At 48.9% G+C, this 11,149-nt stretch overlaps 1 protein-coding gene across 1 annotated transcript; it reads left to right on the forward strand.

Moving 5' to 3' along the window:
• Positions 1–2,078: 2,078 nt before the first annotated feature.
• On the forward strand, positions 2,079–9,256 carry TOR1B (torsin family 1 member B). Its single transcript, XM_055541386.1, has 5 exons — positions 2,079–2,356; positions 2,990–3,255; positions 4,994–5,169; positions 6,785–6,912; positions 7,373–9,256. Exons 1-5 carry the CDS (start codon positions 2,158–2,160, stop codon positions 7,612–7,614), a joined length of 1,011 nt encoding a protein of 336 aa, XP_055397361.1. The 5' UTR covers positions 2,079–2,157; the 3' UTR covers positions 7,615–9,256.
• Positions 9,257–11,149: the final 1,893 nt, after the last annotated feature.

Raw genomic sequence — 11,149 nt, forward strand, 5'->3', positions numbered from 1 at the left:
TCTTCACATCAGGTGGCCAGAGTATTGGAGTTTCAGCTTTAGCATCAGTCCTTCCAGTGAATATTCAGGACTGATTTCCTTTAGGATGGACTGGTTGGATCTCCTTGCAGTCCAGGGGACTCTCAAGAGTCTTCTCCAACATCACAGTTCAAAAGCATCCATTCTTCGGCGCTTGGCTTTCTTTGTAGTCCAACTCTCACATCCATACATGACTACTGGAAAAACCATAGCCTTGACTAGAAGGACCTTTGTTGGCAATGTCTCTGCTTTTTAATATGCTGTCTAGGTTGGTCATAGCTTTTCTTCCAAGGATCAAGTGTCTTTTTATTTCATGGCTGCAGTCACCATCTGCAGTGACTTTGGAGTCCAGAAAAATAAAGTCTGCCACTGTTTCCACTGTTTCCCCATCTATTTCCCATGAAGTAATGGGACCAGATGCCATGATCTTTGTTTTCTGAATGTTGAGCTTTAAGCCAACTTTTTCACTCTCCTCTTTTATTTTCATCAAAAGTCTCTTTAGTTCTTCTTCACTTTCTGCCATAAGGGTGGTGTCATCTGCATATCTGAGGTTATTGATATTTCTCCCGGCAATCTTGATTCCAGCTGTGCTTCTTCCAGCCCAGCGTGTCTCATGATGTACTCTGCATAGAAGTTAAATAAGCAGGGTGACAATATACAGCCTTGACGTACTCCTTTTCCTATTTGGAACCAGTCTGTTGTTCCATGTCCAGTTCTAACTGTTGCTTCCTGACCTGCATATAGGTTTCTCAAGAGGCAGGTCAGGTGGTCTGGTATTCCCATCTCTTTCAGAATTTTCCAGAGTTTATTATTAACCCCCACCAAAACAGAGGCCTTCCCCTTCCAGTCTCTGCCTAGCTCTCCATTCTCACCAGCTTCCACCAAATGACATACTTTCAGTTCCCCAAACTGCACATCCTGCATATTCTATTCTCTGCATAGCACACTCTACACCTCACTCTCACTTGGTCAACTCTTTCCAGTCTAGACAAACGCCATCCCTGCTCCATGGCCCCTGAGCTTCAAAGAGCTCAGTATGGACTCTCACCCACTGACTGCCTGCCCCAGAGGGAGGTCCAGAGGGTAGGGGCAGCCCCCTCTACTTCCTTGCTGTCTCCCAGCATCCAGCAAGGAGCTGGCCTCGTTGCAGCTCAATGGAAGAATGGACTTCTGGGTTGGACCTCGCACTTCTGCCTTTCTGTAGCTGCAGGGCTCAGCCTGGGGCCCGCAGTCCAGAGCGCTCAGCAACTGCTTCATGAAGGCAGGTGGGTGGAGAGACTTGACAAACGCTCAGGATAGCTCCAGGGGAAGTGAAAGGAGGGGTGACAAAGCAAAGTGTGAAAGATCTGGGAAGAAAACGAAACAGTAGAAGTTAGGCATGGGTTTGAAACAGAAGCTAACCACTCCAGTATTGTTGCCTGGAAAATCTCACGGACAGAGGAGCCTAGCAGGCTACAGTCCATGGGACCGCAAGAGTGGACTTAGAGACTAAACCACCACCACCACCAAGCGGGTCCCTAGACGGCTTTTCTCCAACTCTGGAGTTGGAGAAGATTCTTGAGAGTCCCTTGGTCTGCAAGGAGATCCAACCAGTCCATCCTAAGGGAGATCAGTCCTGAATATTCATTGGAAGGACTGATGCTAAAGCTGAAACTCCAATGCTTTGGCCACCTGATGCGAAGAGCTGACTCATTTGAAAAGACCCTGATGCTGGGAAAGATTGAAGGTGGGAGAAGGGGACGACAGAGAATGAGATGTTGGATGGCATCACTGACTGGATGGACATGAGTTTGAGTAAACTCCGGGAGTTGGTGATGGACAGGGAGGCCTGGCATGCTGTAGTCCATGGGGTCACAAAGAGTCGGACACTAGCGAGCGACTCAACTGGACCAAGCTGAGACGATTTTCCTGCCACTCACAAAGAAGGCTGCACAAAGATACGCCCCTGAACCGAGACTGCTTTCGTGCCACTCACAAAGATGGCGACACGGAGCCACGCCCCTAGCCTACGAAGCCGTCCTATGGGGTGGGCGGACCTGGAGGTCGGAAGTGACGCATACCGGAAGTCCATCCCACCGCTAGGCTGCCTGGGTTGCCCAGACTGCTGGGAAGGCGGTAGCTGTGGACGCTGGGTGGGCTATGCGGCTGGATCCGCGGCTTGGGGGCGCCGCGGCGCTGAGGCTGCTGCTGGCGGCCCACGTGGTGGCGGCATTCGAGCCTATAACTGTGGGCATCGCCATCGGGGCCGCTTCGGCGCTCACCGGCTACCTGTCTTACAAGGACCTGTACTGCCGCTTCGCCGAATGCTGCCGCAGCGAGCGGCCGCTAAACGCGTCGGGTACGGCTGGGCTGCCCTGGAGGGGCTCGCGGGGTGCGGGAGACAGGCCCCTCGCGGGCGTCAGCGCCCCCGCACCCCGCGCTCACCCTTTGATGGGGTAGGAGGGAGAGGTGGGGTTTCGGTCCCAGCTGCAGCCTCGGAAGCCGTGTCTTCGGAGAGATCCTCCGGATCGTGGGGGGTTCTGCCCAACTTCCTCCCTAAAAGTTTGCATTCTTTGGGAGGACAGTAAGAAGAAACTGAAAAAGCAGCCGCCCTTCTGTGCCGTGTTGACGCTGTTAAGTACCTTTCAGACGTGCAGCGTCCGCCCCGAAAGCCCACGTCTGGCCCTCAGTTTTCTTCCAAGCCAGTAGGGTTGGCTCGGGGAATAGCAAAGCACCCCAGTCGAGAGGGCCAGTCCTTGGATGAGCGAACACGTTTAGCTTCCTTCTCCAGTCCGTTTCCTTGGAAGTGGCCTCGTGTGACCGCAGCCGTGTGGTTCCGCCTCAGTGCCAACCCTGGGGTTTGGCAGAGATCCCATGCTGGACCACTTGGCGAACCTGTGCCTTCCACTTTGGCCAGCAGGGGCGAGCACTGCTCTTCTGGTGCGTGTTTAATGTGTATTTTTCTCTCTTGTTCTCGGGCTGGCTCCTGCAGCCCTCAAGCAGGACTTGGAGGAGAAGCTGTTTGGGCAGCATCTGGCCACAGAGGTGATTCTCAAGGCGCTGACCGGCTTCAAGAACAACAAAAATCCCAAGAAACCACTGACTCTCTCCTTACATGGCTGGGCTGGCACAGGCAAGAATTTTGTCAGCCAAATTGTGGCTGAAAATCTTCACCCCAAAGGCCTGAAGAGCAACTTTGTCCACCTGTTTGTGTCGACCCTGCACTTCCCTCATGAGCAGCACATAAAACTGTATCAGGCAAGGAATTGTTATCCCGTCCTCTGGCTTTTCCGACTGGTCTGGGTGACCTGCTCCCTGACTCCAGCCTCTGTTTCTTTCTTTGCGCTGCAGTAGCCCCAGACCCCACTGGTTTAAGGCACAAGTCCCCCACCCTGGTGGCCCTTTGCCATTTGCAGTTCTGCAGCTTCTGCCTCACCGATTCCAAAATAATACAGCGGGGTGTGGGCGTGCTCAGTTGCTAAGTCGTGTCCGACTCTTTGCCACCCCCATGGACTTGTCGCCCACCAGGCTCCTCTGTCTGTGGCATTTCCCAGACAAGAATACTGGAGTGGGTTGCCATTTCCTTCTCCGGGGGATCTTCCCGATCCAGGGATCGAACCCGTGTTTCCTCCATTGACAGGTGGGTTCTTTACCACTGAGCCACCAGGGAAGCCCAGTACAGTGGGGTGATGTTCCATTAAAAGATGGAGCCAAGAGTGGGAAGGTGACTTGCTCCCTACAGTCTTTGTGACCTTATGACAAATGAGAAACTGGAACCCAAATCTCCTGTCTCCCAGTCTGCAGGGTAGCCGTGCTGTGCAGTGAGTATGCGCTGCATCCCTGTCCCAGCCCTTGGTTAAGTGAAACAGACTCAAATGGCTTTATTTAAGGCTCCCTTGGGAATTCCTTGGTGGTCTCATGGTTAGGATCCATGTTTTCACTGCTGAGGGCACAGGTTCAATCCCTGGTCAGGGAACTAAGATCCCTCAAGCACAGCCAAAAATGAAAAAATAAATTCCTGCCTATGATGTAGCTTCAGCTTGGCCTCTGCATTTAGGCAGTGAGGACCAGAGGATTTTTTTCCTCCTCAGTAGCAGTTTTTCCCTTTGCTCCTCCCGTCCTTCACATTCTTGGCATTGTATTGTTAAGTTGTCCAATAGGGCTCTTGTTTAAATGGACATCCTTGTATTCCTACATCCTTAGTGTTCCTACTTAGTGTTAGGTGGGGACTGAGATAAGGAATAGAAACTGAACAAGGAAGTAAAAGTGGATATTTGCCATATAAACAGTAAGACAGGGAAGACAGCCAAAAAGAGAATGATTTTCTTTTTTCCAAATTCTTTCATAAATCCCTGGAAATACAGGCACAAACGCTTGTCATGACGTGCCATCTAGGTCAGCGTCTTTGTTCTTGCACTTGTAATACCATTACAAGGCACTGGCCTTGGACACAGCGCTGCTCTTAGTCTAGTTTCTTATTCCTCAGTAAGTCTAGTCAAATTGAGATTTCCATCCACAGTGAGATGAAAATTACCAGTTGGTTACCAGTGAAATGATAAATATTCACATATCTTATACTTCTCAAACCTTTAAAAAGTTGCATTGGGTACTTCATTTGAGTTAGGAAAACACTTATTTGCCTTTTAGCACCCATCTCTCTGCTTGTTTCCGTCCTCCGCCCCCCCCCCTTTTTCTTTCTTTTTTTAAAATTTAATTTTTTTTAATATATTTATTTTAATTGGAGGCTAATTACAATATTGTAGTGGTTTTTGCCATACATTGACATGAATCAGCCACGTTCCTCCCATTTTTTATAGATGAAGTTTTGGAAAAGTAGTTACCCAGTGAGTGCAGATTAGGATGTGGTTTTTGTTGTTAAACCCCAGAGAGCTCTGATTTTTCACCTTCCTGAGCGTGAAGAACAGTGTAGCATTTCTCCCCTGGGCACACCCTTTTGAGTCCCCATGTCCCATTTCTTCTTTTATGGTTGGTCCAGGACCAGTTACAGAGATGGATCCGGGGTAACGTGAGTGCATGTGCGGGCTCCGTGTTCATATTTGATGAGATGGATAAGTTGCACCCGGGAGTCATCGATGCAATCAAGCCGTTCCTGGATTACTACGAGCAGATTGATGGCGTGTCTTACCGGAAGGCCATCTTCATCTTTCTCAGGTCAGTGGGAGGCGTTTCTTGAGTGGGAATGTACCAAGCCCTTCATTTTCCCAGGGCTAGAATGAGGTGCTGAGGACAAATGTGCCAGCCTGGCAAAAGTAACTTGCAGACTTCTTCCAGGCTTGCTGGTGTCAGCATGGCACTGGGCAGGGGCAGGAGGAAATGAATGAAGGAAATTGTTTCTGAAAATAGGCAGTTTCGCTACCTACACATGTCATCTCTGGGGTTTATAAAAAGTTGCAGCGTTACACACCAAGTTTTTTTTTTTTTCCTCTGCCTGAGAAAACAGATTTTCAGCTCCTGAGGGCAGAAGCGTTGTTTTTTTCCTTTGTCTAGTAGCACATACTAAATACTCCTTGATTAAAAATAAACTTTAGAAAACTATCACAAACTGATTCCATCTTAGAAAACTCACAGTGTGTCCTGATAATAAGTGACATCGGTAAGAAGTCATTACAACCCTTTAATACATATAGACTGGTTTATATATTTGGCTTTAAGCTGCATAGAAACTGAAAAGGAAAAAAAAGAGTGAACTTAGAGCAGGTACGTTTCCTGATTAGAGTCTTTTTTTTTTAATTAATTTTTATTGGAGTCTAGTTGATTTAGTGTTGTGTTAGTTTCTGTGGTAGTTTCTTGTTTGTCACTCATGTCTGACTGTGATGTCAAGAACTGCACCATGCCAGGCCTCCCTGTCCTTCACCATCTCCCGGAGTTTGCTCAAACTCATATCCATTGAGTAGGTGATGGCATCCAACCATCTCATCCTCTGTTGCCCCCTTCTCTTCCTGCCCTCAGTCTTTCCCAGAATCAGGATCTTTTCCAATGAGTCAGGTCTTTACATCAGGTGGCCAAAGTATTGGAGTTTCAGCTTCAGAATCAGTCCTTCCAATGAATATTCAGGACTGATTTCCTTTAGGATGGACTGGTTGGATCTCCTTGCAGTCCAAGGGACTCTCAAGAGTCTCCTCCAACACCACAGTTCAAAACCATCAATTCTTCAGTGCTCAGCTTTCTTTATGGTCCAACTCTCACATCCATACATGACTACTGGAAAAACCATAGCTTTGACTAGATGAACCTTTGTTGGCAAAGTAATGTTTCTCCTTTTTAATATGCTGTCTAGGTTGGTCATAGCTTTTCTTCCAAGGAGCAAGTGTCAAAAGAAATTTAAAAACTTTCATGGCTGCAGTCACCATCTGCAGTGATTTTGGAGCCCAAGAAAATAAAGTCTGTCACTGTTTCCATTGTTTCCTCATCTATTTGCCATGAAGTGATGGGATCAGATGCCATGATCTTGGTTTTTTGAATGTTGAGTTTTAAGCCAGCTTTTTCACTCTCCTCTTTCACTTTCATCAAGAGGCTCTTTAGTTCCTCTTTGCTTTCTGCCATAAGGGTGGTGTCATCTGCATATCTGAGGTTATAGCAAAGTGATATATACATATGTACACTGTTTTTTAGATATTTTTACCCATCTAGGTCACCACAGAGCATTGAGTAGAATTCCCTGTGCTATATAGTAGGTTCTCACTAGTTATCTTTTATATATAGTAGTGTGTATATATCATAGAGAAGTCAGGGTGTGATTTTAATCTGGTTTCTTTGACAAACTCAGCAACGCAGGCGGAGACCTCATAACTAAGACGGCCCTTGACTTCTGGCGGGCCGGGAGAAAGAGAGAGGACATCCAGCTGAAGGACCTGGAGGCGGTGCTGTCTGTCGGAGTCTTCAATAACAAACACAGTGAGTCTCCCTGAGTGGGTGCCCTCTGCCCTTCGCCCTGCCCACAGCATCACCGTTCTCTTTCTCTCTGTCTTTTTTATTTTGACCCTGTGGCTTGTGGGATCTTAGTTCCCCAACCAGGGATCGAACCCGTGCCCTCTGCAGTAGCAGCTCAGGTCCTAACCACCAGACCGCCAGGAAAGTCCCAACCGTCTCTCTCTTCCTTTCACAAAACCACAGAATCCGCTCACCCCTGTAGCTTGGCTGAAGTAGGGACTTTTTTTTTGGAGGGCATGCTATTCTAGAAGCCAGTTAGCGGGGGTAGCCAACCAACCTTACATCAGGCTTGACCAAAAGCGAATCTTGAGGGCCGCAGACGTGGGGAATGTGCTGGGGATCAGGACAGGCCCTGTAGGAGCCGCACGCTGGCGGGTGACAAGGACAGAAGTGGCAGGAAACCCAGCTGTGCCCTGTTTCCCAGGTGGCCTGTGGCACAGCGGCCTGATAGACCGGAACCTCATCGACTACTTCATCCCCTTCCTGCCCCTGGAGTACAGACATGTGAAAATGTGCGTGCGGGCGGAGATGAAGGCCCGCGGTTCTGCCGTCGATGAAGACGTCGTCACCCGAGTGGCAGAGGAGATGACGTTCTTCCCGAAGGACGAGAAAATATACTCAGACAAGGGCTGCAAGACCGTGCAGTCACGGCTGGACTTCTACTAAGCCCTCGTGTAGGCGGGCTGAGACGCGAGCGGGCGCCCAGCAGACCTGGGGCCGGGCCCGAAGAAGCACTTTGAAGACCTCCTCGGGGTTTGCACATTTGCACCTGTGGACTCGCGGGATCCGGAAGGTTCTGAGGGTTGATTTGTGAAATGATGCTCCGCTGTCAAGTGAACTTGTGTTGCAGCACGACGGCGGCGCAGGTGTTCACAGTTGGAAATGAACTTTTGAAATCCGCCTCCCCCACACACTTAACTGACCTTGACAGAAGTGCCTTGAGAACAGAGGCCAAGGACTCTTTCTGACCCAACGGTACCCACATCCCAGAAGCTGAACTGAAGTTCGATGGCTAATGCAAGCCAGGGAGTATTGGTTTTCACCTGCCAGAAACACTCTTCAGCTCTAGTTCTTTTTCTTTTACAGAACACGTTCACCAAGATGAAGTATTTTCAGGTAACACTGGCGGCACCTTTGGGCACAGACTGTCCAGTGGGAGAACCCAGGTCCGAAGGCCGAGCACACGGCTGGGTGAACCGTCTGCTTGTGGGGTGGGGGCTCCGTGCCAGGCCCCTGCGGCCCCGCAGAATGGGCAGGACCTCTCCTTCTGTCTGCGGCTTTGCTGCTGTTTACAACCCTCGTCGTGAGATTCCATCTCCAACTCTCACTTGGTGTTGACCGCAGCCTTTCTGGTACTGCTGCTCCTCCTGAATTTCAGCCAGGGCTCCGGGTCCCACCAGCCATCTCATCTCTAGAGATGGATCAGAACGCAGCCGTTGGCTTCGAGTTTGAGTCCTTGGTTCCCACAGTGGAATGTTTGTTACAGTTTACATGTGGGTCAGCTTTTCACTTGACTTCACAGAACCATTGGAAATCCGCAGAACCCCAACTTTCTCCACAGATGACACGTGCCAACTGGACGGTCAGCTTGTAGGTTCTGCATTGCCAAAGAGAAACTATTGTACACTAGAAATGCTTGAGTTTTCAAGAATATGGCTATTTTTAATAATGTTTTTACTTGGGAATCTTAGATAATAGAGAAACGAAACATTGCTTATTTTAAAACATGGGAAGGGATAATTTCCTGTTTCTTTATCAGATGCTCTTAAAACAGATGGTCTTGGCTGGTCCTGGGTGTCATCTAAGAATGATGTCCTTTCTGGTGGTGCCAGGCTGCACTGCCCCGGCCTTGGGGAAATAAGACTTTGATTCCAGCCAGCGTGAATCGCTCTGTCTTGTGGTTGCAATGCAACTGAAGACACGTAATGAGAACACGCAGCTTTTTTATATATATAAGATGTGGCAGAATGAATGTTCCTACAGCATGGCAGTGCCTTATAGAGGATCACACTTAGTCTTTAAAAAATGTCAAGGTGAGGCTTGAAACTTTTAGTACGTGTCCTCAAGTTGGGTCTAAGTTAAATTTCTTTTATAACCTTTTGGGTGGGTCAGGAGGAGATAAGATTTCTTGTTTACAATGATGCAATAAACTCAAGACGTGTTGGCTACCTTTGGACTGCTGTTACTGACTTGTAACTTGAAAAGGCCACGGATGCCTGCGGCCCAGCCTCCTCACCCCGAGTAAGATGTAGATGAGCTTGGACTGACCTACTGAATGTCAAATAATAAAGCTTAAATTTTATCATGAGATGCCACTTGCAGATTTTTTTTTTCTGGTTTATTTGGGAGCTCTGAAGTTTGAGCTGAGAAGAAAGGCTCTTTAATAACTTGGGTGAATTAGGCTTACTGGACACGCTGGTTGGCTGTCTTCATGTCAACGTTTACCTTAAAGGCTGTTCGGTACAAAGTTAAGTTGGATTAGATGATGAGTCACACCCCAGCTAATTTTCGTGGATGTAAGTACCATCAGAAAGAGCTGGTCTTACTTTGTGTTTTGGCTGCACTCCAGGGCGTGTGGCACCTTAGTTCCCCCACTGGGGCCAGAGCCACAGCCCCTGTACTGGAAGGCAGTCTTGAGCACTGGATCACTGGGGAAGTCCCAAGCTGCTTTTCTTTCTAACAGATATGTTCTAAAATTAATGCAGGCAGGAAAGCGAGGCCCTAAAATGTGATTCACGGCTGCCATTCTGGACCTAAAGTGTGGCCAAGCTCAGATCAGGAAACCTGCTTGCCTGGTCTTCCCGCCCAGAACCTGGAAATAACGAAATCCTTGTTACGTTAACCAGATCTCAGCTTAATCCCTCAACCTGGGCTCTTCAGTGAGTGATTTGTTCACAATGGCTCTTCCTAGGACTGAGGATGGAGCCCTTTCTAGAAAGTTGAGACCCTCTTCACCATCAGGTCACCCACTCCCCCCGTTTTCAGATTGGAAGTGCGCACCCCGTGAGCCTGCCCTCTCTCCATCTGGGTCCCAGGCCACTGCCACTTCCACTTCACCCCACACAGCCTCATCTGGAAGACTGAACTTTCTAGGTGAGTCAGGGGACCCCAGTGTCCCCTAATAGAGACTCCCAGGGGCTGGGTACTTCTTCAGATGAATAGATAGCCCCCATCCGTGACTCCTGGGGACACGACAGCAGGCCAGCTTCAGGGCAACATCAGGAACTTTCCAGTGCTCAGGGCTGCCTTAGGGGGCCTGGGTGGCCTTAGTTCCTGTACTGGGTGTGTAGCCCTGAGGCAGGGGGTCCCCTGTCTTCTGTGCCTGCTGAAGACCGCCCCTGTGAGCACTGCAGACACTCACACCCACAGGAGCCCTTGTAGGCACACGTGTGTTGTACAATACAAGGTATTTAGGCGCCTACACTGCTCTGCACACCTGCCTGGCTTCTCAGTGGGGGCTAGGTCTCCAGACTTGAATGAACTTCACAGCTGGGAGCTGGGAGCTCCATGAACCCGTGACACCCCAGGGAACTGAGCAGAGCCGGAGCCACCCGGATCCTCAGCTGTGTCACGCTCCTCCCCATTTCAGCCTGGGATGCACTGTTAGGTCTCAATTCACAGCTCAGGCACAGAAGGTAGGGCCTCAAGGTGTTTTTTTTTTTTTTTTCACTTAAAAATGTATTCACGAATCATACTGTTTTATTGTAAAGTGGCAGCATTTGCATTTAACAAATAGAAACATCGTGCTCAGCATCATGGGGGCAGCTAAGCTTTCCTAGAGGTTTGGGGAGTTGATTAAACATGATGAAAATGAGTAAAAAAATATGAAAAACCATATTTTATGAAAATTTGGCAAAACCTGCCACTGAGTGCATGACTCATTCAGGAATGGAAAGCAGAGAGGGGCCTTTGCAAGGCTGACTGACAAGCAAGGGACAGGCTTGCAGACACTTTTCTTTCCAGGAAATTCTGTTTCTAACAGATTGTTCGCAGTGTTACTAAGATCATTCACAGTGTTACAGTTCACAGTGTTACTAAGATCATTCACAGTGTTACAGTTCAGTGTTACTGTGATGAACACTCTTGGGAAGGACACTTGGGCCTGAGTGAGTCCGTCTTCTAAGGCTCATCGCCCTTGCAATGGTCATCCCATGACAGGTCTGCTCACTGCTCCAGCCTCGGTCCCCAGTCACGCCACCCT

This window comes from Bubalus kerabau, chromosome 11, assembly GCF_029407905.1.
Source record: "Bubalus kerabau isolate K-KA32 ecotype Philippines breed swamp buffalo chromosome 11, PCC_UOA_SB_1v2, whole genome shotgun sequence".
NCBI classification, from domain to species: domain Eukaryota; kingdom Metazoa; phylum Chordata; class Mammalia; order Artiodactyla; family Bovidae; genus Bubalus; species Bubalus kerabau.